This window comes from Micropterus dolomieu, linkage group LG19 (assembly GCF_021292245.1).
Source record: "Micropterus dolomieu isolate WLL.071019.BEF.003 ecotype Adirondacks linkage group LG19, ASM2129224v1, whole genome shotgun sequence".
NCBI lineage: Eukaryota > Metazoa > Chordata > Actinopteri > Centrarchiformes > Centrarchidae > Micropterus > Micropterus dolomieu.
Window position 1 is genome coordinate 18,003,735 of NC_060168.1, and position 27,876 is coordinate 18,031,610.

Sequence of the window (27,876 nt, forward strand, 5' to 3'; positions counted from 1 at the left end):
ATTGTTGTTGTAGTGCAGTGGAAGGAACTTATGATGAGTTTCCTTTAAAAGAGGAAAGTGCCCCCTTCCTTTTTGGAGAGACAAACATTTTTGTTAAAAGAGGGACAAAGGAGAAGAAAAAGTTGGAACAGTCCTGCACAGTCGGAATGTGTAAATTATTGGATTACATGCAGGTTGTCTTTATAGGCCATCCATTTTAGAAGATATTTCCACTGTTTGAATGGTGAGGAGTAACACTTCAATTTCTCAGGTAAGAAGAAAGATTACAGTTTATTGTGATGTATTTTTCCACAACTTTTGTTGAAAATGTACATGTATTATACATTACTACAGATGAGGGCATTTCCAGAAAGAGAGGTTTTCATTTACCCAGTAGCATTAATCAGACAAAAAGATTCAAAAAAAGATTTTTTTACTATGCAATTTAGTTATGTCCTTGGTTACATTTCAGATGCTTAAAGCAGTGTATGCTTTTGATTCAGGAGGTACAGTAACCTCATCTGCCGGTTCAGCCATAAATGGAACATTAAATGTAATTTTCTCATATATTTGAACTTGTCCTTCCTGACAAAGGAGACAGAAAGCTGCATCTTGTTTCTGCTCCCCGGTCTTGAACATTTGAACATCTCAGGTCAACGATGTTAAAGCAAAAAAGACATTCTTACATTTTAAAAGTAGTATTTTATAGTGTTGACTGCAGAAATTTCAAATCAGCATTTGTGTGTGTATGTATGAGTGTGAATGCCGTGCGTGTGCTGGTGAATAGGTGAGCATGTGTTAGTGTGTGTGGTTGTGTTGTGCGGTTGTGTCATTGCATTTTATTTGTTGAGCTATATACTTTTGTTACGCTCTTGAATGTGAACAATTTTCAAAAATATTTGAAAATTCACTGCCCAACACAGCATAAAATTTCTTTCTTTCCTTCATGTTTCCAAAAAAGCATATAGCCTGCTTGATATTTATGCTAGGATCTTAAAGTTGTAGTGGGGTGGGGAGGGTTCCCATTCATGCTTGTATCCCACCTTTATCCAGAATACTCCACAGTATAAACCTGTGAATACAATGTAAAATACACAAACCTATATATAATTCCTCTCAACCATTAGATAGCAGATCACGTCACCAAATTTCTGACATCTCCAGCAAGGCATGAATTTAGTAGTTAATGTTTTTTTTCTTTTATGGTCCTTGGCTTTTCATTGATTTATATTCCATAATATAAAACGCAATCTTCCCATAATAAAGTTAATCTATAATACTGCAAGATACATTTCAGACATTTAACTTACAGCTTAATTGCTAGTACAAGCAGAGTATATCAACCCATCTTACACACTTAAAGACTTGCCATGTAGGAATGTAGGTATGTTCATTGGGGAGGCAGATGTTGGATGATAATGTGGTTTACCACACCAGTCTGACATCTGACATCTCATATGTCATGCGGAGTGCAGGCAGATGGTGTCTTTGACTCCTGCAAGAAGAAAATAGGTTACCCATTGTGATGGCTTGTTACTACACATTAGATCATATCTCACTGTAATGAGCATTTATCATTACGATACACCTAGACTTTTTAGAAAAATAGTGTCCTCAAAATCCCCTATTTATTCTATAATACAATAATAGGCGTTTCATTTAGTATCCATTTTCATGTACTTGTAGATAACGCGTTAAAGCTAAAAGGATTTGGATTATATTGAATAGTTTCTGTATGAGCATGTTTTCACTGATAAGATACATGTGAGGGAAATTATAATTTTTGCTCCCTTTCATTTTTCATAATGAATGTGTTTTGGGTGTAATAACGCACATGTACAGCTTTATTTAATGATGATTGATTAAAAGATGCGTTTATATCATTTTTGATTTACAAAGATATTATGTGCAAAGTAGGATCAAGAATAAAATAAATGCATGTGGAAGAAGAATATCTGTCCAATAAGAAAACCAGGGGATATTAAAGTCTTTCCTCTGCTTATGCATATCGATAATGCTATCTGCAGTGTTAATAACATTTCGTGATTGCCAAAAGATTAGCTAGTAGTATAATACAGTATTAACCCCAGCATGGGCAATAATATAGACAATACTATTCCTTATTATCATTTTGTTGAGCTCAATAAAAATATTTATATTTATGCCTGTACGAGTAAAGAGTGTACTATTCTTGTTGTTGAACAGCAGATTAAGGTTGGTAACACCACAATTATATGTACATTTTAAGCATAATGTATTGCATGTTATTACACTTCTTAATGAGACTGGTTATAGCAATCACCGTAACAGATGTGTGCAATATATTCAAACTTGTGATCAATAAATACTGCACATCCAAAGGTTTTGTTGCTTTTAATTAATGAAAATCATTACTTTAGTTGTGACATCAAAGATTATCACTATCCATGTCGTGAAACAGTAAATGTCAAATGGTGAAGCTCTATACAGCAAACCAAGATGGCTTCCTTTTCAGGCAGGGGAAACCCTAGAGCAACTGAACCAGTTCTGTGGTGGATACACAAACCAAAAGCATATATACAAACCCTTCCAGTGATCAGAATCCCCAGTAGGGACCCGTTGCTCTACGCTGGTCCTTTTGGGCTCCAAAATAACATAATAAAATGTAAGATATTTTATATGCAGAGAAAGCTTGTATTAATAATTCAGTGTTTTTGCCTATTGACTGTGAAAATAATGTTCATCCATTCTTGGTGTATCATTAACATAAACACTTGGATATGAACAAAGGATGATCGACGAACTTCATGCAGTTTCTCAACCTCCTGTAGATTCTATAGAGTTCATTTTATAATGCGTATTTCTTAATCTTACAGTAGTTGTAGGAAAATCCTGGTCTCTGTAGTAATCATAATCTTTGTCTATACTGTGTTGTTGTTTGGCACACACAGTCATAAAGTAAAAGTGATATTCTCTAATAGTAGGAAGGACTAGTTAGCTGTAACTTATTCATATGCTTGAGGCATGAGCGTTTGTAATAAAAAACAGTGTCACGCTCACCTTTAAATATGTTATTTATTATATGGGAATGGGGGTGATATTGAGTCTGTGAGTGGAAAATCAGTGCCTGTCCCCATTAAATAACATGGGCACAAGTAGACAAGATAGCTGGTTGCATCCCCTCTTCCAAACCTGCAGTGGGAGGTGGTGTAGGCGGATGAGAGATTTTACAATACTGAAATCCAGCAGTTTGAGTGCAAAGTTCTCCTCTCACCTTTGTCATGGAAGTGGAAATGAGGAACAAGTACAGAAAGGCTATGCTGCGTTTTCATTTTCCTCTATTTCACAGGAATAGAAATTAAGCAGTGTCAGTGTGCAGAACATCAACATTGGTTGGGTTATTCCAATGTCAAGCAGGTAGGATAAGGCTTATTGTGTTTCACAATCTTTCATGGTGCACAATTCATTTTTAAATCCAATTACCTCCTGCCCAATAGGCATATACAGTTTCCTTTAACAACCAGATCCTAACTAAATGCCCAAAACACCCAGATCCAATAGTGTTGACAGAATACCAGACAGCAGGGGTTCTCAACCCTTTTGGATATGAGGAACGGCAAGCTGGAAAAGAGTGGTGTCACAGCCCATTGGGGGTGTTTCTTGTCATTCACAAATCCAGCATATTCAATGTGGCAGATATGTTGGAAACAAGATGTCTCCTACTTGACTGGAAGTCCATTCTCAGTCTACAGGTGCACTGGAGGCATCACGTTTCCATATCACACTTGTTTACTTGGTGAATGGGGGGTGATGGGCTCTTGTCAGATAAGATTTTGCAGCCCGGTAGCCTACACTATGTGGCTGCAGCCCGACCGTTGAAAATCACTGCCCTACAGCATACCACTATATCACTCTTTTCATATGCTGGTGATGCTGTCAGCAAATTACCTTGTACGGTGTTTCCTTTGCCTTTGAAGTGTGAGTTAAGTTGTGGTATCTCAATTACCTGCAATGGTGCAGTATTAAGCTTATGCAGGGGCAGGTTCTATTTTTCAAATGTAAAATGTTTTCTGAAGCCCTGACTGGGAAAGAGAGCTTCCTGACCTTGAAGGTTCATCAGTATGTAGTTTTTCACTTGTAATTGCAGGGGGCTTTCAAGACGGTGACTGAAGGAGAATATTTTTCCGCATGGCTAAATACACTGAGATATTCCCCCATGGGATTCTTTTTGATGTGAGAATAGCAGACTGCGCAGATGTGTGTTAGTGTGAGATAGATTTCACTTGTCAGTGTGTCTTGGTTACTTATGAGGGAGTTATTAATGTAACCCTGCTTCTCTGTTTATTGATGAGCATGCATGTGTATCCACATACATTAATCTATTAAAGCTCATGTTTAAAGTCTTGACAGTACAGTGTATTTGGTAGTCTTCCTCTATCCCTCCTTGAGCAAGCAGTGATTTACTTTGTTAAGGTGTGACCTCATCATCCTTGCTCCATGATACCCCACCTCCCCCTTGCAGCAAGAGCAGACACCCTGTTATCACACACGCGCGCACACACACACACACACACACACACACACACAAACATACACAGAACAGCAGCAGAGGGGACGAGGCAGGGCTTGGGAGATTTTCTAGTTTTATTTCCGGAAAATACATTTGTCTATCTCTGTGTGTGTGTGTGTGTGTGTGTATGTGTGTGTGAGAGTCTGTCTGTGTAGTGTGTGTGCACAGGAAAGACAAGCAGAGACAGACAGAGAGAAAGCGAAACAGGGAGGCAAAGGGGAGGGAGTGTGGATCATGCATGTGCATTAACTCAGCTCCAGCGGCACAGCAGCAGCAGCAGCAGCAGCAGCAGCAAACAGAAACAGCAGCAGCATAGGAAGGAAAGAGAGAGAGGAAGACAGAAAGGGAGAGTTGGAGGGAGGGTAGTAGCAGCAGGCACAGGAACAAAAGCTGCAGAGGACTGCTTTCTATCTCCACTAAAAGAACATCGGAGGAGTATTAGAAGGAGGGGGTGGTCATGATAGTAGGGAGACAATAACGGAAGAGAAGAGGCACATTGTAGCAGTGAGGACTGAAACCAAGGCTCTTCTCTTCTCTGCTCTCCATGTTTTTGGGGACTCAACGTACCATTGCCTTCGTCTCCAAACCCAAAGGAGGATGTCTGTGTCGGGGAAGAAGGAATTTGACGTGAAGCAGATCCTCAGGCTCCGCTGGCGCTGGTTCAGCCATTCATCCCAAGGTTCTGCTGGCAGTGGAGGTGGAGGTGGAGGTGGAGGCGGTGGCGGGGTGGGAGGCTATATCCAGCAGGATGGCCTAGACCACAGAGGGACGCCTGTCCAGGGCCGGCTTAAGAGTCACTCACGGGAGAGAGGTGTTGGAGGACTACGGAAGACTAACAGCCCAGTCCACAGCATCCTGGCGCCAACACCAGGGCCCACACCTGTGTATGTCAGAGCAGGTCAACAATCATGGCACCATCAGCAGAACAGCATCCAGAGTCTCCAGGTCAACGAGGAATCTTCAAAGAGCAGTTCGTCGCCCAGCAGCACAAGGAAAGTGGATGCTAACACTGGCCAGGAAGATGTGAAGAACAGCATAGAGGAACCTGCAGATGTGGAGGCCAGAGAGAGGTATGACTGTTGGTGTTAGATACTTAGGAGACAGATCAGTCCCTTTGCATATGTGCTCAATTACCAGAAAGCAGATTACGTGATTTTGGGAACACATGGTTCTCTTACATTTCATAATATATAGCTGCTAAAAAAATCTGCATGTAATTGAGAAAGTCTGGTGCCTCAGGCAGCACCCCTGGATTAAAAAGTGTGAATGTTTTTTTTGTGATCAGTGAAGATGAGCACTACCCTACTATAAACAGTAAATGTTGTTTACTTAGCACAGAATACTTACTTACTTAAAATCTGTTTTCAATATTTCTGAGACTACATATATGAAGAGTATATCTGCAGCGTTTTAGCTTCATTCAATATTGCACTGCCATTTTGTATGTAGATCCTTTAATTAAGCTAAGATTAAATTATCTGCACAACTATCATTTTCCAATTTACTCAGCCTCACCAGCTGCCACCATGGCTCACCTGGGGACAGCTCACTGTTATTGTCCACAGCATGTTAGGCAGGATAAACGAATAAAGCATCCTTTAATTATTTAGTGGACCAAAAGGCAAGGCCTTTTCCGCCCCCTTGTATGTGTTGTAGCCCAGATTACAAGCACGGTATGACTTTGGCCTTTAATTTTTTACACATCACACTAATTCATTCTTCCATACAGTTACGAGTAGATAGCGGGAAAGAGCCATTACATCACATAACACGTACTTGACATATAAAAAGAGGAAGCAGTGCAATATAGACTGCCACTACAACCACTTAATAAGCCAGAGTTATCATAGCTAGTGGATGGCACATGTTCTATTCTCATTTTTTATTTTCTCCCGAAATCCTTTTACAAATCTTGGCACATGTCAGGGTCATAGATGTTTTTCCAGCCATAAATCCCACCCCCTGCTTTACTAGGTTGTCTTCTGTGTGATCTTACATCTTCCAGGAAGTAAACAGGTTATAGATGTGTGTGTGCGTGTGTGCTGTCTGGCAGAATACTGAAAGCTCCTCACATCTAGGATGAAAAGATCCAAGTGTCCTTTTATCTTGTCTGTGACATTCTAAGGTGATTGGTCCTTAAGCTTTGCTGATTCCTGCGTGCTTTTGTTCCGTGCACCTGGTGATGAAATGAACAATGAAAGTGAACCTGGCCCTTTGTTTATGAAACAAAGGGACAGGTTCACTTTCACCGTGATTGGACAGATAACTGTAAATACATACTCTCTGTTTATGGACAAAAATATGCCAATATGGATTCAATGTATACCATGGGCAGTGGACGGTTGAGTTCCCTGCAAAGAATATGAATTATTCTGAGTTAAGATACAGTTTTGGAATTAGCTTGACGCTCTGGTCTTCGTGCTGGCATAATTGGCAGATGTTCATGTTTTGGGGTCCTTGTGTGTGAAAAGTGCATGCATAAAAGATGTGCCTCACCGTAAAAATGTGTAACTCTCTGGCTCTTAGGAGAACCTTGAGTTCAGGCTGGCCATGTAAAATACAGAACCGCCATCCTAATTTGACAATGATACTGAAATATTAAAATGGTTCTGCTCCATTGGATCATAAAATACACCCTTGGCCTAGCTGTACTTGATTGTAGTGATATCCATTTATGAATTTGATAATCAGTGATGTAACCTGACCGGAAAAGTCTTTTCCCACCCAAACTGTTAACAATGTACACAGTAAATAAATCTTCTGTTCTAAATAGCAGGGTAGCATTAAGACTATTGACAGAAAGTTCCATCACTTCTTACTTCATATAAATAAATTACTCATCCTGTCACCAACTGCTTTACATAATTATTAAATCTGTGTTTTCTGATTATTCAGTGGCTTGAAAAGCAAGAAAGGCAGCAAGTTGTTTTGACATTAGTACTTGTCATGAAAACACATGCGTGTTGCATGATGCCACTTTTCAATCAACATTGTGTTTAATGGAAACGCAGTCACTCGATCACTGTGAAAGACTAGTGGGTGGAAATGATGGACAAGCACTGCGTCTGTAAATGTACAAAGTTGCACAGTGAAGTAGTGACTGTGTGACACACGATGGCTTGCATAGGCGGCTAAGCAGATGTGTGGATGTCACTGAGATATGCACATTCATTTACTCCACCAGCTGGGTGGCCCTATTACGTCTCACATCATAAATCCTTGACACATAATTTGTCACAATCCCTCAGGCTGAATGTAGAAATGAGCTCTGCCGGCAGTAAAAAGAAAAATACAAAAATTTTCGCCGTTCTTCTGTATTTGGAAAATAGTTGTCAGTCATTTTGTGCTACATGCCCCTCAGTGATTAGTTTCATTCACACAATGTCTACAAGAACAACATCCCATCAGTTTCTCCCATTCTTTCACTGATTTGGTTTCTCACTTTTGTTATAAATATTTGAGATTGTTGTCAAACTGAACCAACTGACAGAGGCAATGGAAACAGCTCATCTTAGCTAGTGGGTGTACCTTATTGCAATAATATGGTAAAAGTATACATTCAGGATTTTGCTTGACTTACATATAAAATGCTTGCTAAGGATGAATCAGAAATGTACATGTTCACATTAATCGACATGTATCTTTGTGGCAGGAATGTTCTTGCAAACATTAACAATGAGCTAATGAAACATTATATTTAATGTAGTTAATTATGTTTTGTACACAGCACATTCTAAAAACCTGCGTGAGTGCCATTATTACTGAAGATAACTCAGAAAACTCAGTGATTCATTTATGTTGTCGTCTATGTATAGTTATTCTCGTTCTCTTAGGTTTCTCATGAATTTAGTTAACCTGTTGTTAAATCAAATGTAGTGTAGTAAATAGGATATTATACCTTGTTGTTTCCCACCCTTGCTCCTAATGTCCCTGCATCTCTATATTCTGTATATATGGTCTGTCCTCATGACTCTCATTCAAATAACCTATCCCTATCGTTGGCAGAGAATATACGACTGAAGTTAACCTGAATGGAATGGAAACCCTGACCTCTCGCACATAAACACTAACAGAGGCTTGAGTCAGCTGGCTTTTAGTTTGAATGATACCTCAATTCCCTCTCCATCCCCTTGGAAAAGAAATACCACCAACTCTCCCCCTGTCAACAGCGGTAATTCAGATATTTGTTGGATGCCTCATAACACCACAAGGCTTATAGGGTCTCGGTCTGTGGAGGTGTCCTTAAGATGCTGTAAATTGCAAAATACAGTATGTGTTGTAATCTTAAAATAAAAGGCATTAGGGGAGTTTGTAATAGCATATAATTAATTCTGAATGTTCTGTAACTTAAACACTAAATCAGCATTCTGTACGGGACAAGGCCATCTCGGATGGAAGCTAAAGATTAAGCCAGAGTTTTAAGTAGCATTTCTTTTGCTTTGAACAGTTGTAAGAAGAGCTACTGCAGCAATACATGGTGGACACATTCCCTAATTTCTGTTCAAATGCGGATCCATGAATTTTACATGGGTACTATTAGTAGGGGCCATGACTTAGAGGCACTCACATCCAGCAATTTGCATTGAAAAAGAATCATATAGGCAACAACTGTGATCAGGTGATTTTTGTTTCTATAATATGCACTGTTAGAATTTAAAAATTAAGGTCTGTGATAGGATTTTGGAAAAATGAATACATTTTTACTAAATTATTGAATTAAATAATTCATCCAGTTTTAGGGTCCCCTCAATTTACATTAATATATTAGAACTTATAAGTCTTATGGTTTTAGGCCCAAAAAGCTAGATAGGTTGCAAATGCATCTAGGATCTAAATACCTAGATATATAAATATCTAAAATATATAGTAGACCATGTGCACAAGGACCCACTGCTTTAATAACATGGATTCATTTTTTTACGCCCTAACATCAGATGTAAATAAATTATAGAGAATCCAACAATAATGACATTCTCAAACACTATGTGACTTAACTTGCCATCAGCAAAACAGTAAGGAGCTTTCTGCTAAGATCTGCACATTTTTCACTTACAGGAAGCCCCCAACCCCCAGCACATACACACACACACACACACACACACATACACACACACACACACACACACACACACACACACACACACACACACACACACATACAGTACATACACACAATATACACCAAATTCCTCAGCATTAGAATGCAGAGCTCAGCATTGTAATCGCAGTTAATCTACAAATAAGGAATGGAAATCTCAATATGGAAGTAACATTTACCATACCAATGAAAATTACCATGCCTGTACCTTTTCAAGGCAGCCCCAGCATTAATATGCTGTGCTTCGCGACATATAAAATGTAGTATTTATTTTGAAACATGTTCATCCTCTGGCACATTATTCCTCCGCAGCTTCAAACAGATATCTCATTTATGTGTCTAAGTCAGTTATGAAAAGTATCCTTATTAAACTAACATTTTGACTGATGATTTTTCATTTTCACTGTGCAAGATTTAACTCCTCTTGACGTGATATTCAAAACAGGAACCAGTATCCCACCTGAGATGTTAATTATTTGTTCACAGACATTGTGCTGACATGACTTCTCCACTTTTTCTTTACAACATGTGCGGATTTTGGTAAAAGCGGAGGGGAAAAGCTATAAGAAAGTAATATTTTTATTTCTCCTCATAGCTGTGGCAATTTTCCTCTGCACTCCCTTACATAAAGGGCCCACCAGCCACATGCGGAGCAGATTGAAAAGACTACATTTCCTCCATCATTGTCAATGTTTAGGTGGCATGTTCGGTATAACAATGGCATCAGAAGAAGAATGTCTGTCTGAGCCATGTGAGATAGGGAAAGTACAGAGAAAAAAATCTATTTCTGCAGTTTCTGAGTTATCATCTCAGCCTCACTGCCAGGATCAAGTTATTACAGTCAGTGTATATATTTCTCTCCGCACAAAGCTGAATAGCAGTATACTGACTGTCAAAGTACAGAGGCATAAAGATCTCATGGAATACATAGACTTGGCACATGCTCCATGAGGCTTTGTAGGAGATGTTGGATTCTCAACCCAAGCTACTGAGTAGCCTTCAGGGGCAAATGGCTGTTATAATACATTTTGAAAGAGACATTTCCCATTTGGCCCAGGCAGGCACGACTTTCCCTCTTCTAGAGGGATGGAGTTGACACTAGTTGGAATAAGACTGAGATTCTCAGCAACACGTCTGACTCACAACCTTTAGCTAGGGGCTAATCTGAGTTGACGAAAGCACATCTTGAATTGTCTAACCCTTCATCTGGGAGGGCAGTCTCAGCACAGTGACAAGTCAGACTGATTAGAGCAGACGGAACAGAGGAAGGGACATTTAACATGATATTTATAAATAATCCTTCTGTATTATTATTATTATTATTATTATTATTATTATTATTATTATTATTATTATTATTATTATTATTATCATGTCATATCAAGTGTGTGTTTTCTTCATATTAGCTCTGCATCTGTCTCTGTTCCCAATGTACAGCCTACAGGCTCCTAGTCTTGACAACACAGGAAAGAACCACATAGCCTCGGCTTCACCTGAATAGACCTCTGAATTTGCAGTGTATTTCTTGGATCCAATTAGTCATGGTGAGGTGTAATATCTTTGGAAAGGTGTGAGGATCAAACAACAAGACCTCAGGTGACATGTGCAGGAAACGTCATGTGCACTGTAGGATAAGGTGGGATGAGAAATAGAAGCCCAATGTGCTTTTCTATTCTGTTTTATTCTTTTTTTATAGACTAATTTACCATCTCATTGTTCTAGGAATGGAAGTTGGCACATTTAAATAGTTTATAGACTATGAGAAATCTACAAGTCCTGTTCGGCTCTGTGACTCTCTTTGAGTTGCTTAGTAATTTGCTATGTGCAGCAATGTCCCTACAGCAGTTTTTCCGGAGTAAGGTGTCCTCTGGCTTTAGTGCCTCAATAAAATTGGGCTATACCTTTGATGATCCAACCCCCTACTGAAAACGAAGCATACACCTCAGAGAAATTTACTGCTCCCTTGAATGTGATACCAAAGCAATTAGTGTCTGAGAGATTGGTAGGCATGAAAATCCTTACAGCATGCCTTGGAGCCAATACAAAGGCAATGCATCTCAGTTTTATAGCCCCATTGCTTATTCGGTCTTGTTTGGTGTTCCTCTCCAAGACTCCAGAGTCAGTGGGGAATTATTGTGACAGGGCAATAAATCACTCTTGCATTTAGCATAAAGTCTCCCAATAAAGATTAGACTATAGGATACTACAGTGACCAGAGGGCAATATAAACAATTCCTCGAGGGAAAATTTTGTTGCTTTTGGTAATCAAAGAGGAGAAAGTCACACACTCGGCTAAAAAGTTTGTAATAGTTTGTTAATCAGGACATCGATAAAAGCCCCCCATCCCTCCTGTGTTATCAGTCTTATGTGCCAATACATTGAGTTGCCTAGCATTACAGGGTTTTCAGTTGATTTGTATTGACAAATCTATAATTTCACTAATTTATGCAGCTCTCATGAGTATGAGTGGGTACATAAAGTGTCACTTTAAATAACAGTGACATTTTTTCTTGAGCACCATCAGTCTTGCAAAAGGACCTGAGATGACAGTGAATTCTGTGGGAGAGGATGCTTGCGTCTGTTTATGTAGCGTAACAAACAACCCTAAATGTCAATGAGTGGACTTGCTCTGTGAAGGACACAAGTGACTGGGCAGCATTATTTGCCACGACTCTGGGGGATTACTTGGATGCCTGTAAAACAGCATGTAATCTAGCAGCCTGTGGGGACAGGGACTCAGCCTCGCCACAATGCGGTGAGGAACAGGCTTGTTCACTTGTTAAGTCCCTGTCACTGGAAAACACACGTGCACGCACAGATATGCAGGCGCACACAGGAACAGACACAAAGGCATGCACACATGCAGAGACTGGGACATTGTGTCTGGAAAGCTGTTGCATAGATTGTGGTTCTTGCTTGTCCCATTGGACTGCAGCGCTTAGTTATCCACTTATGTACGGAGTTTAGTCCATAACAGTTTTAATTTCAGCTTAGAGTGGCAAGAAAGATGCAGATGCACCTCAGGGAGTAGAGGATTCAGGAGTGCCATGTGTCCAAATAAGCCCATTTTCCAATAATTTGTCGCTTATCTTGCTGCGGACAGCTTTTTGATTATTATTTTTCTATTTCATATTTATGATAATGGACAGGGACAGGAAACAATGAGTGAAATTAATTAATTTGTTTAGTGAATTTGTCTCACTAAATTAAAATGTCCTTGTTTATTTCACCTGAAATATCTAATGAATTTTTTGTCTGAGTTTTGTCAAGTCTTCATCATGTAAAATTACTGTGTATGGCTTACTATATCTTCTCTCTCCAAATTAAATAGTAAAGGGAATGCATAATGCAACAAAACCTTAAGTCTTCTGTTCATTTAGAAGAGATGACATGCAGTCTTCTTAAGAGCAAATTGCCCAAATGTTGTTGCAAAAGTGCAACAATTTAAATTAAAATTTGTACACAAAAGGCGCAAAATGTAAAATGCTATATTTCTACAGACAGGGTCCATTGCAACATTGCAACATTCCTCTTCTTTTCCTCCTTCCTTGCTTGTCTTCACACAGGTTGGCTCTGAGCACCTTCTCCAGAATGAACACCAACTCCTCTGATGAGTTTTTCCAGGCCACAAATCATGCAGAACAGACTTTCCGCAAAATGGAGACCTACCTCCAGCACAAGCAGCTGTGTGATGTCCTCCTGATAGCAGGGGAACATAAGATTCCAGCTCACAGGTTGGTGTTTGTGCTTCTGTCCGCTTTGATTTCATTAATTACACCTGCATCGACTTTGGTTAGGAGATGCTGAAGCTCATTTGGATTCACTTCATTCAGTCGTCGATGCGCACGTTCAGGTTTTTGTCTGGACCTCAGTTTGGATACCGAAACATATTTTGTCAGTCTGATCCATCTGAGGAATTATTGGATGATCCGTGAAATGCAAAAAACGATTCTTCTGCTTTTCAGGTGACAATTGACAGGAAATATATGCAAACTCCATGTTCACTGTTTTGCATCCAAACAATGTGCACTGCTGTGATCTCATTACCCCTCTGCGCTTCCTCATTTCCACATTACATTTGAGACGTGGAAGAACACTGTGATCCGCAACATGGAGATGTCAATATTTAGGTGTCTGGCCCTTAGTTTAATGGCAGAATTGAACAGATCACATGACAGCCCCTGAAAGCTATGCGCGCATCTATCCACAGGCAGATTTTGCTAGTTCATCCAGACAGACTCATGAAACGGAAACCAGAATGCTCCACAGAGAGACAAAAAAAGTATCAGTGACTGACCTAGTTTGGTAGAATTATCAGCTTTCTGACTGCCTGTTTCAATGTATAGTTGCTCATAGAACACAACCAAGTAAAGCAGGAATGGTGCATAGGCACAATAAATTACGCATGATATAATATTGTATGTATATATATTTATATATCTGCGTTAGAAACCAGAACATTATGGAACAATGGATGTAGACGGTTGGACTCACTTGATTCCTTGTATTGTGTTGTCATATGATCTCTATTTCCCTCATGAGTCAACCAGTGTGTTATGAAAGCTAGACAAAAGAGATAACATAATTAGAAATCTGACCAGAGAAGCTATTAGAAACATGAAATATGTGGGATAATTTAATTTATCATACACTGACAAAGTGGAATGATACGGAACGGTTAATTACTCAGTTTCTCATAGTGATCTCAGTGTAAAAGCAAACAAGCAGTATATAATTGTCAGGAACAGTACTACATGGAATTGTTACACCAATAATACAATGTGATACAGTACACTGAGCAGATATGCCCTTTCTTATGAAGCACAGTTACATTTCAGGACACGAAACACAATCTCAGGATTGATTCACTAACCACTTTAATCCACATATAGATCTCCCACGGACACGTAATCTGTACTGTACAGTACAAGAACATCAATTCACTGCGTTTGCTTTGTGTCAGACTGGTACTGAGTGCTGTGTCGGACTACTTCGCTGCTATGTTCACCAGCGACGTGAGAGAGGCAAAGCAGGAGGAGATCAAGATGGAGGGAGTCGATCCGGAGGCTCTCAGATCTCTGGTTCATTTTGCCTACACTGGTGAGTGCTTGTAAAGCCATTCACTGGCTCTTGTAAGTAGTTATGAGACTTCAGAAATCCAGCATGATTAAAATGGATCAATAAGGCAGTTCATCACTGGGCTGACTGGCTGGACAGCACTTCAACATCATATTGCTTTATTTAATTACTTAGTAAGTGTTGTTGATTGATATTTCAACAATATTTTAATTGTGAAATATGGTAAAATAACATAATGATGATTATCCAGTTTATTTTGCTGTTGGAGGTCGCAAAATAAATTATGTATGTATGATACATTGACAGATATTTTTAATACAAAAACTGCTTTAGTTTAATGCCTCAGCAATTTAAAATTGTAAATAAAATATTCCTCACTATGGGAACTTGCGTTGTTTATACTGAAGTGTGATTAAAATGTTGATAGCAACACTTCTCCCACAGCTGTGTTTACCATTAAGGCTGCCTCTAGTCGTGACATAAAAATATATTTTCCTTGTCCTGACATTGTAGGTGTCCTTGAGCTGAAAGAGGAGACCATTGAGAGTTTACTGGCAGCCGCTTGCCTCCTCCAGCTTTCACAAGTCATCCAGGTTTGCTGCAACTTCCTGATGAAACAGCTTCATCCCTCCAATTGTCTGGGAATACGCTCCTTTGCAGACGCCCAGGGCTGCGTGGACCTGCTCAATGTGGCTCATAACTACACCATGGTAGGAGGGCGAATAGAACTAGACCACATTTACATGGCTGGGTGGGCTTATTTATTTTGTAATACGGGATTGCACTCTCACAGTGACTCTTCATTGCATGAATACACAAGGGAAGCTGTAGTAATGAGAGCTATAACAGTATCAAGAGTATTTAAAAATTTTGTTTAATTACCACCATATGTACTTTCACATGAAAGGCAGCCCACTGTGAATCAAACGAACTCTGCTCTACATAAGCTATGGTACTGACAGGATTTACTCAGAGCCATTTTCCAGTGTGTGTCTAATTTTTATCGTCCTCATATAAACTCTGATTATACCCTGTGTAATTACTATGGTTTTGCAAAGTCAGTAAATGCAATATGTACATCATGGCTAAGTTGACTGTATATAACAATATTTATCATCATCCTCTGTTTGAGGCTAATTCATTTAAATAACCTCATACATAAGTCATACATAACCTGTAAAGGAGTGAACTGTCTTGGTTATTTTTATAATCTAATTTCAGCAGAGAAATAGGTGGCATCCACATTTGAATAGAAATTGAATAGTTTCATGCTTTCACTTTATCTAATTTAGTTATGTGGCTGTCAGCAATGCTGCGCATTGATTAGCGCACTGCCAGACTTGTGAAATGTGTATATGTATACACATATGCGAGGAATATTTGCATTGGATCAAGATTCATGCACATGTTTATCAGATAACGTTTTGCTGGCCGTGCAGAAGTGACAGCGCGAGGCAGGCGTTATCTCCTAAAGGACATCTGCTCAGCCTGTTTACGTAGGCCCCATCCAGGACCAGGAGGTTAATCTAATCATCAAACTGCACAAGAGGGCCAACTTCCTGTTCAATCACTTCAGTAATGAGCATCGAGAGCTGTGGGCTTCCTGGAAGTCCATCCTCTGGGTTCTGAGTGGAGCGAGTTGTGTTTCGATAAGCTTGTTTTTCCTGGTTGAGCATGGCAGCAGAGACCCTCCTCTGACTTCCTTTTCCTTTATGAGCGAGTTACCCTCTTTGTGTTGCAGTCGATAAAAATGTAAGGTTTTGTTGTTTGGTATAAGTGTATTTTTTTTCAGCAATAAGATTATGTATATGTACATCTGTCATGTTACAATATAATACATACAGTTTATATGAAAAAAATACTTAAGTCCCAATTTTACAAAATAACAAAATAAAGCAGTCTGTCTTTACCAGCCTCTGCAAATTGCACAGTAATTGAAAAGTTCTTGAAAGGTAATTCTCCAAGCCTCATGCCGATTAAACATAAGCGTTCCTCCTCCTTAGAAAACACTGTTATTACACAATTACTCTTTTGCAGTTGTTAAATCAATTAGTATCCTCTCCCGCTGATCTTGTTTTCTGAGCAGTTTACTCACTTCTGAGTGACACATCCTTTTAGATGCTTATAAAACAAACTCGGTTGAGCTTTCAATTTTGTTGTCAGCTGTTCGGGACTGGTAATTACAATTAATTGGTCTAAACCAACGTCAGAGTTGGATGGAATTTCTCTCTCAGGGTTACCATAGCAAGATCAATAGATGTCCCTCATTTCATTAAGGCTGTCTGTGTTAAGCTCTTAAAACCTGCTCTCATAATAGATTGGGCCAAGACACTGTAATTTGTTGCAACTTGATGATCAATAACGCACTTGTTTTTCTTAATTGTTGAGCATCCTTTCTACAGTGAGTGTTTAATGTGTTATTGAAGTTATTCTGGCAGCTTAATAATTAATGCTCAGATGCCTTGTGCAAAATGGAAACAGGGCGTGATTATGGCCACGGATTGCTCTGTATGTCTTTCAAGTGTTTTAATGTTGGAGATAACATACTGTAGAGGAGCAGGGAAGGGAGGGCATTTATATAGCATCATCTCTAATGGAACAGCCCAGAGACAATGTCCTTGAAGACGTAGCCATGCAGGGCTGTAATATAGTCCGGGCTTCTGGCCAGTAAATGGAAGATCAATCTTTAGGAAAGCAATAGTGGACAGCTTCCACAAAACCTGGAGCTGGACACTGCATTGGTGTGATGGTAATATGCAGTGCCTTTCTGTTTCTCAAAAGGCTTATTATAAAAGCTTAATGGTGTCACATATAATCAGCAGCAAAAATGCCTTATAAGCCTATGAAGAGGCCTTTTTTGGAGATGCTTTGTGCCAGATTGATTTGTAGCCTGCTGTTGTGTGGATCATTTTATTTAGTGGGCTAAGTGAAACAGATGACAGTTTCATTTGCTCATTCACAATGTTTGACAAATGGAGAGTATTTCACTGTGGTTATCAGTTATGTAGGAAACTGTCGATAGAAACATTTAAATTGGCTTTCTCTATATACTTGCATTGATTTTTCTTGACCTCTCCTGCCATTTGGTCCTTATAGGTATAGAAAAACAGCACACACGCACACAGACACACACTGCTGCACCAAGTGCCCTCCTCAGCTAATGACTGATGATTATCTGCCTCCTTCCCATCTCCTCTTTGTTCCAGGAACACTTCCTGGAGGTCATTCAGAACCAGGAGTTCTTGCTGCTCCCCACGGCGGAGATTGTTAAGCTGCTCTCCAGCGATGACATCAATGTCCCCGATGAGGAAACCATCTTCCAGGCTTTGATGATGTGGGTGCGGTACGATGTCCAGCATCGACAGCAGGACCTCGGGGTGCTTCTCGCCTTCATCCGTCTGCCTCTTCTTCCTCCACAGGTGAGAAAGTGGGTAAACGGGTGGAGGCGGAAGTTAAGCAAAAAGGTCTAGTCAGGATCATACACAGTGTTCGAGTTATAATCTGAGCTTCGTGGGGGTCTCTAATATACTACTTAACGGCGGTGGGGGGATCATTGCTTATTAAGTGAGTCAACATTTCCCTCTCTCACACACACGCCAACGCACAAACACACAGAGCAGTCCACTACTTGCCCCAGATGTCTGTGATATTGCAACAGGGTGTAGGCCTACTCACACTAGGCAATCCATTAAGTTTCAATCGCCTGAAAAAATGCCATCAAAGACAATTGCTCAAGCAGAGACCGCAATTCCACCCTTTAGTAATATTAAAGTGTCATTATTTGACGCACTCCTTGTCGCCGGCACACAGTAGCAAGCATATTATCATTTGTAGCACTATACTTATTGGAGGATACAATAATACTAAACAAATAAGCTGCAGTCAATACAGAGTTATACAGTAGGCTACAATACAACTTAGTTCATTTTTGCGGGTCGCAGTCTCAACCTGTTCGATCAAAACTGTGCGCACGATAGTGGCTGATGGTGGAGAAGTGCAGCCATCCTGTCAGTCATGAGATGCGCAGCTTAGTTCATTTAAGTCTGTTTATCTAGTTTATGTAAATAATAGTAGGTACTAATTACAATGAAAAATACATTATTTGTGATTAAAAATAATGGTTGTTGATAAATCAATTAGAGACCCCCACTGATGATTTTACTTCTTCCATGGGAGCTCTGACCATCTTTATGGGAGCTGAGCTCCCACTGGCTCCCACTAGCTCGAACCCTGATCATACACTTCTGCTTTTGCTTGAGTTTGTAGCTGACAACTATGTAAGTCACAAGGCCTCCCGTGTCCTCACAGTCAACAGGACACATTTGCCTCTGTGAGTCTGTCCAGGGTGCAATCTGCTGGATTTCAGTCAATTAGTCTGCAAAATGTCAGAAAATGGTAAAAAATGCTCACAATAATGTCCCAGAATATGATGTATTCATATTGCTTGCTTTGCCCAAGCAACTGTGTAGAATCCAGAGATATTCTATCATATAAGACAAAGTACAATAGCAAATCCTCACAGCTGAGATGCTGGAACCAGGGAATTTTAAGAACTTTTGCTTGAAAAATGACTGAAACGATTGTGGAGTTCAGTTCTAAAAACGATAGTCAACTTACAAATCGATCAATCGACCACTTGTTTCAGCTTTAAGTCCCAGATATTTACTGCTAGAGAACCACCCAGTACACCTTCGGTCTTCCAACTGACCACTGAATGGCAATGAACTACTGCACTGTCAATAGTCACTTAGTTTATGTTAGTGACTAAAAACATTCTCGCCCCTCAGTGATAAATCAAACTGACAGTATGATGGCTGCACATGAGTTTTTATATGCATTGTCAGGCTATAAATAGCCTGCTCATGTTTGAATTATTGCTGTTTTAAACACTGCAGCTCATGTTTTATGAATGCAGTATTTCTGAGAGGTATTGTTTTACAACTGTGTCATCCCAATTTACATAACATCAAACCCAGATAAAAACATTTTGGCAGATATAAAGTATGAAGTTATCTCCCTTTTTATGTTAAATCAGCTTTCTTCTCACTGACAGATTACTTTCTAAAATTAATTATGCACAATTTTATATTTCTCTCTACATTGGGTGAACCCACAACATTTTTGTTTGCAGACATCAATAAAGTATGTTTTTATGAATGGAAAAAAATGTGAAAAATATGATACGCAAGTTATCTCATCCATTGGCTGGGGAAATATTGTTCGCTGTGAGGCAAATAAACAGAAATGAATCATTGTACTTGTCAAAACTGGTACTGTATTTGGTTGAAACGGAATAGATGAGCAGAGTAGTGCCACTGACATTACTTGCAGGCATAACAAGATCAATAAATATATACAAAACCTTCATTTCTTTAAATTTGGATTGCAGTCTTTCTTATGTAGTCTATTAATGTGATTCCCTGAAATGTAGCTCCTTGCAGATTTGGAAAACAACAAGATGTTCTCTGATGATCTGGAATGCCAAAAGCTGCTGATGGAGGCCATGAAGTACCATCTTCTGCCTGAGAGACGTCCCATGTTTCAGAGCCCGAGAACCAAACCTAGAAAGTCCACTGTGGGTGCACTTTACGCTGTAGGAGGGATGGATGCTACCAAAGGTATGACCCACAGGCAGCAGTTACCAAACACACAGCAACACAATTTATTTAAATTGTAATACTTGCTGTGCCTGTGGTTTTAGGCTCCACCACCATAGAGAAGTATGACCTGCGGACTAACACTTGGGTCCAGGTTGGAGTCATGAATGGACGCCGGCTGCAGTTTGGTGTGGCAGTGATAGACAACAAGCTGTATGTGGTCGGAGGGAGGGATGGCCTCAAGACGTCCAACATGGTGGAGTGCTACAATCCGGTCAATAAAGTGTGGTCCACCATGCCCCCCATGTCAACACACAGACATGGACTTGGTGAGTGTGTCTTGCGTGACAAATGTAGCTCCACTTATTTCAATAAAAAGAAAGTAATAACTGATAAAATTATCTAATAATACAGACATAAAATATATTGTTTGTTTAGGCCAGTGAATCACATTAGAATCATGATGCCATTCCAAAAATAGTCACTTTTTAAACTCATCAAAACTTAATATACCAGTAGGACTGCAGCTAATGATTATTAGCATTTGTGATTAGCCTACCAATTATATATAGTGCAAAATACCAATCAAAATGTGGCAGAGCCCATCGTGATGGAGTCAAACTGCTTGTTTTCTTCGTCATACAATCTAAAACCATGTTCAGTTTGCTGTCATATATGACCAAAAAACCCATCAAATCCTACCATATGAGAAACTAGAACCAGTGGATGTATATATTTTTGCTTGATAAATGACCAAAACAACTCATTGATTACAGATTAATCGATTAATCAACTACTCTTTTCAGTTCTTTTCAGCATATGTTATGAAGAAATGTGTGTTTTTTTTGTTGTCAAAGATCCACATATGATGTTATGTGTAGTTTTCTAATATTTGAGTAAAATTCCTTCTAACCTTATGTTTTCAGAGGATGTTGACAAAAAAACACAATTCTAAAAATGATTTCATTTGCTGACATGATATACAAAAATCCCACATTTCTTTTTGAGATAGACCTTTGATATTTTCCCATTCCCCTATCAAAGCTTGGCAGGCTGTGCTGGTCCTGTACTTCCTTACCCTTCCCTGCCCAATAAATCTCATATCAGAAGCATTTTGATTTACAGTTGAAACAGGTCTTGGTAACAGAACAGCGAGATCTTGTCAAAGCATTCAGCTCACTCACCCAGTGTGGTCGGCGGTATCAGCGAGCCCAGGGGATCACACTGTACAGATTACCTGTGTTGTCTTTGATCTTTCCTGTAGCAACTATCTCTCACTGTGTTGCTTGTGGCATGCATATTTTGAGGCTGAATATATTTGAGCTTAGTGTCTACCAACATCCCTGCCCATTGGCCATTGCCTGCTGTGTACATTATGGGTAAAGCCAAGAAGAAGTAGTTATTTTATTATTCCAAAACCACCTGTCAGTAATAAAAGAGAGTTTCACTACGAGAATTGTTTCTGTCTGACAGTGTTTATGTCATTTGAGGTTCTCTGAATGCGATCTTGTCCTCATGTTACCCCAAAATAATTGAACTCTCACCAAAGGAAATAACAGTGGTAATATAAAAATGCATTGTGTTAAAACATCCCCTGCAATATTTCTGGCGAAAAATGATTTCTTTGACATGACTTTGGGGAAGAGGAACAACAATGCGTTTTATAGTCTTCCTGTTTTCTGAATAGATGTGGTCAGCTGTATGACTCACTCTGCTCAGTTCTAAAAGGAGAAATGTACCTCCTGCTCCGCTCTCTCCAAGATATGTTGCAAGAAAAAAGCGTTTGATTTTGGAAATGTCATTTCATTTCTTCACATTGATTATTCGCAAACGTGTTGTTTATATTACCTTGTGCTTCACAGTATGCTTCATGATGAAAAGGAAACTGCTTTGTGTGATTTGGAACTATAGGATAGATTATGATTTTAGTTTTGATATTTGTGTGACCGTACCCCAATAGTTGAAGGTTATACACATTACAATATACACACAATAGAATTATTATCATGACATAAAATGTTCCCAGATTATTTGTAATGCTAATGATGATTACAAGTGTGCTTTACTTTTGCATAAACAAATACACATATTAATACACAAGTATGAAGCACAAGTATGTATCATTGGTCATCTATTGACACCATTTTGACAAAGATGTACATTTATTTCTTGTTTGCATTCATATAGGAATTGCTGTGCTGGAGGGCCCCATGTATGCTGTGGGAGGCCATGATGGCTGGAGCTATCTCAACACAGTGGAGCGCTGGGACCCGCAGGCCAGACAGTGGAACTACGTGGCCAGTATGTCAACACCACGGAGCACCATGGGAGTCACAGCACTCAATGGGAAGTAAGTTGCTCTATCGAACCTGCAGACCATCCCAAGTTGACTTAAAGACAGAATGATGCGGTTTGTAAACATAACATTCAAAGTTGGCCCTGTAACCTGCTAGCAACTGTTTTTTGGAAGTATTGAAATAGAAAAGCCGATACTTTAGCAAGCTAACTGCCGGCACCTACCTGCCCAACAGAAAACAGACCAATTCCACGTCGCTCTTCATCCCCATCCTCTCCTTCAGTGCTCGCCAGCTGGTGAAATCCCCAGATTTCCTCTCGTCTTGGAACAAGCTTTGCCATTTTGCCTCGCTGTATTTGCATTTTGTAAACACTGTGTCCACCATTTTTCAGCTTCCTCTTCGATGCCTGCTTACAATCTGGCACCTGGTTGCTACGTTTTCCTGCACTCACACCCGCGCTGTTGGCTGGAGGCTACACACTCACTGCCCAAAGGTTTATGCCCAGAAACGTCCTGTATAGCGCAAAATAAGAAAATACAGGGAGAGGGCAGGGTCTGTGCAGAAAGAGACACTATCACACACTCTAGTGGGTCTTAAGTGATGATTGACAGGGATTTTTTTGTATGAGTCTATACACAGTTTTTTTTAGGAAAATCCTACTCATTCTTCCTTTAATACTAAAATGTTCAGCCTCTTTGAGGTATGTTGTTGTCTTTCTACTTTGAAATATGATGAAGCCTGGTTGAGATCACTGGCATCTGGAAAGCCACAACAGACACTGAGGAGGCAGACAAGTGTGCACAATTTACAGTTAAAAAGGAATGCTAGTGTGACTGCATGATTTAGAAAAGGCCGTCTGCCTTAAATACCAGTTTGCATCTTAAATGTAGATTACTATCTACAAGTCTATTACACAATCATCTTGTTATTATTTAGTTTATGTCCACCATTAAATCTTTTGAAATATGGTTTGCAGACTAAACTAAAATTAATAAAAATGAAAAACTGAAAAATCTATAACACTTGCTTTGGAAAATGGTCAGTAGTAATGTAATACGTAACTTGGGATATACTGTAGCAGTAACAGACATGTAAGTCATGTTATGTAACTCACTGAAGTGCAGCATCAGTGCAGTAAGAGTTTGACAATTTTATACTTGAATGCAGAATCGAACCTTTGTGGTCTGTCTGAGATAAACCACATGAGACTGTGTAGTAGTCAGCAGCTCGCAGCAAAGGCTGGACTGATTAGTGTGGTAATTTATACAGCGCAATCTAGACTCTATAAAAGCAAAACACTTTATGTATTTGTATGTATTAAATGCCTTACAACACCATTTGAAAGTAAATTAAGCAAAGAACAGACCGGCTCTCTGCCTAATTTAAATATGTTTGTGTGCCGAAGGAGAGAAGAGGCTGCTGCTCAGCTACATCCAGTATCCAGTGTTGAAGTCGATGCTGAGTTATTTCTGCATCTAGGTCAAAAATAGACAACAAGGAAACTGTTTCCCTAGCCTCTACTTTCTTGCTGTCGGGCCTGTGAGCTACAAGCACTTAAAAGACTGATGTGATCTTTTTGGGAGAGAACACTCTCAAGGAAAGGGTCTTTGAAAGATGCTGTCCACTGTTCATTGCTGTATCTTATAAAATCTGTCACATTATCACTGTTCTGTCATTGTTTTTACAAACATCTGACAGTTGATGTGAGCTACTCCTGCCAGATCCAGTAGTACAGAATGCACATGTCAGAATTTTTGAGATTTTGAACCCATTTTGTTTCTCAGATTGTTTGCAATTGGGGGTCGAGACGGCAGCTCGTGTCTGAGGTCAATGGAGTGTTTCGATCCGCACACCAACAAGTGGAGCATGTGTGCTCCCATGGCCAAGAGGCGAGGAGGAGTGGGTGTGGCGACATACAACAACTTCCTGTATGCTGTAGGTGGCCATGACGCCCCTGCCTCCAACCACTGTTCTAGACTCTCCGATTGTGTAGAGAGGTTGGTCCTTCTCTGGGAAAAAACATACAAATGTTGCGTAAGCAGTTTAATACTGCAGTTGATTAAATTCGGTCATGGGTGAGGACGAGGCTCCAGGCTTTCTCATAATAACAAAGGGCAGTTAAACCCACCCTGTTCCTGCATTTTTAGACATGTCTGTATTACACTGCTTGACACTCCACTGAAGAGATAATAGTTTCCACACATAGTTAAATTTTACAGTTTCTGGCACCATCTGGTGGCCATAATATCCTCCTGAATCTGAACCCGATGAGATTCTCTGTAGAACACTTGCAGTTGTACACTTGCTAAGAATTAATTTTAATAAATTCAATTATTTGTTTGTAGGATGGGAACACAGATGGTATATATTTTCCACCATATGATGTTTCATTTAATGTTCCACACGTTCCCAAACTTTCTAAAATTGTGGATGATTAATGTAAACAGATATCCTTGTTTGATTTCTACGTTCTGTGACAGCAGTTCAGTGAAACAGTGATTTTACTCACTGCAAAGCATTTAAAATAATTTGTATTGTTTTTTTTTATAATTGATTAGCCTCTTGTAATAATGTAGCAGTGTCCAACAACAGTATTTTGCATATATATGATTAATAATATTGTATGGAGACTCACTTTAACCAATATCTCCTATCAAATCATTTACAGTAAGCTAGTGCATATTTAGTCACACATTTGTGAGATTATGTCTGTAATCTCATTATAGTGTTATCGGTAATGTAGTTGCATATACTGTTTAAATATATCATACTTAACAATTTACTGATTGTAGATCACATTCTATCACATAATTTTTTGTGTTATTTTGCATAAAGCTAATATAAAACTGCTTAAGGCAGCTCCAAACTTTGGTAGTACCAAGTTCCAGCAAGACATGACTGAATGTTTAAACATTTAAATGACTTCATTACCCAGACACCATTGAAATAAATCATGTGTCTTCATTTTCCTAATCTTAGTGGTCGACATGGTGAAAAAAATTACTTTATTCAGCAACTTGTATCTGCACTGATGAGTCCAGCTCTCTCTGGCCCGCCAGCTGCCATATTTGCTTTTAAGTTTCAATTTGGTTCTCTGTCTGTGCCACTGGTGACCACTCAGACATCATTAAAGAGGGCAAACATGAGGATGTTGCATTTAGAGGGGATGGGACACTCACTGGGATCCACCTGAGACTGAGGCTGATTGGATAAATTCATTATTACAAAACAAAATGGTTTCAACATACCAACCATAATGCAAAAACAGTCATTTGACCGAATATTGCAATTATAGGTATGACCCAAAGACAGACACGTGGACAACTGTGTCCTCCCTCAGTGTTCCCCGGGACGCGGTGGGTGTTTGCCTGCTGGGTGACCGGCTTTATGCTGTGGGTGGATATGATGGCCAGTCATATCTGAACACTGTCGAGTCCTATGATGCACAGAACAATGAGTGGACTGAGGTAATCACATCAACCAAAACTAATTCATCACAACTACACAACACAGTTTTGTGTTTTAGAAAGAAGTAAAGATATTAAGATGCAGATTCACTTTGAGGGAACTTTTGACATTTAAAAATGTTAAAATGTGCTTGTTTTTGCTGAGTTAGTTATATATAACATCATCGTTCAAGAGCAAACATCTACTTAAGTCACTGAATATCAATATTTTATAGCTTGCTTTTTGCAATGTGTTTTTCCAGTCATGACTTTGTAACCCTCTTATCTGCAGGAAGTAAATTGGGATTTTTTGAAAACAGCCTCAGATGACAGGCTGCACGTTAACCTCTCTGTCTTCCTGTAGGAGGTCCCTCTCAACATTGGCAGGGCAGGCGCCTGTGTGGTGGTGGTGAAATTGCCTTGAGCATTTTGTCTCACGGCAGCATGGGAAACAAATGAGAGCAGTGAAGAAGAGTGGACAAACAAAACAAGAGATCAAGGACACATCCTTCGAGAGTCATGTTTTCACCCCCCCCCCTCTTTAACTCGGCTCTCCAGATTTTTCAGAGGGAAACGCAAACAGAGCCTTGGCCATAAACCATTGTTTCAGTCATTAGTGGACATATCTGCACACAGGGGAAGACTGTACATTCTCCACATTCTCAACCGATCACTAAATTTTCATAGACTTGGCTAAGCCGTAGCAAGTGTCAAGCCTTTGTTGTACTCGTTTGTTATACTAGTTTTATGAAAAGTTCTGTGTATGTCTGTAAAATTTAATGTAAAAGTTACATTTTGAGTAAACAAGCCTGAAGGTTCGTTTAAATCTATACAGATACTTTTCTTATCAATGCCATCACATACAGTATATTTTGGGGTTTATATTTCACTTTATAGCCACACAAACAAAAATTGTTACAAAACATAAATGTAATCATGTACCAATGTCTTTCCTTAGTGGGTGGTCTGAACATATTTTTACTCTTAAGGGAAGAAGACCACTGTGAACACTGAGGGTGATGAGTTTGTTCAGACTGGCTTGAAGAACAGGAATGAAATCAAACTTTTTGCTAAATAATATATTTCTTTTCTCTCTTTTCAGTTCTTTTTATTGAGCCTGTAGCTACAGAACACCAAAGTCATTTGCTTGTCTTTGCAGTCTTGTTACTCATTAAATAAAGGTTTGCAAAATTGTGAATTACAGAAAATATATCATATTGATATTTCACATGGCTGTACAGATTTTGTGAACTTTCCGAAACTACATTTGTGTTGATAGAATCATGCCTAAACTACTGCACTCTGGTGACTACAGTTATTACGATTCTTTTGTCTTTGTTTCTGGGCATGCTAGCTGAGTTGTTCTATTTGATTTCTGCAGTATTATATATCAAGATGACTGTCTGTTCTGTATTTTTGAGGATATGATGCCTTTTGGCCTCATTCTGCACAAGATACCCATTGGATTTACCCAGAAGAAACAGCAAACTATGGCTAAGTGGCACCAGGTGCACCCAAACCAGCTGTCTGAGGTTATAAGAGAATTCCAAGCACCATTTTACACGTGCAGAACTCACAAAGCGGATTTTGAGTTTGCTCATAAAAGTTGAACATTACCAACTTTATCACAGTGAGAACAATTTGCAACTGTAACTATAACAAAATGTGCCAAATGTGACTTTTTATGCTTTTATCATAATTTTGTACAGCATGCAAACCTACAAATAAAAAGACTTCGATCTTCTCTGCATGTTCAAATCCATGTTTAGAGATGAATGTGGCCCCATCAGAAGGCATATTCTGATTTCCCTTGTTGTTCTTGCTTTACGTA

The 27,876-nt window shown here is 39.3% G+C and overlaps 1 protein-coding gene across 2 annotated transcripts; it reads left to right on the plus strand.

Annotated features, from left to right (window-relative positions):
- Window positions 1-125: 125 nt before the first annotated feature.
- klhl4 (kelch-like family member 4) lies at window positions 126-27,789 on the plus strand. 2 transcript variants are annotated; one of them, XM_046030615.1, is made up of 12 exons: window positions 167-250; window positions 5,122-5,598; window positions 13,193-13,360; window positions 14,590-14,726; window positions 15,219-15,415; window positions 17,912-18,124; window positions 20,137-20,323; window positions 20,407-20,631; window positions 22,490-22,652; window positions 24,384-24,596; window positions 25,895-26,066; window positions 26,410-27,789. In XM_046030615.1, the coding sequence occupies exons 2-12, from the start codon at window positions 5,126-5,128 to the stop codon at window positions 26,467-26,469; spliced, it is 2,208 nt and encodes a 735-aa protein (XP_045886571.1). In that variant the 5' UTR covers window positions 167-250; window positions 5,122-5,125; the 3' UTR covers window positions 26,470-27,789. The 2 variants fall into 2 exon arrangements, with proteins under 2 accessions (XP_045886572.1, XP_045886571.1); XM_046030616.1 differs by lacking the exon at window positions 5,122-5,598 and having other exon boundaries at window positions 126-250.
- The last annotated feature ends 87 nt before the right edge of the window (window positions 27,790-27,876 follow it).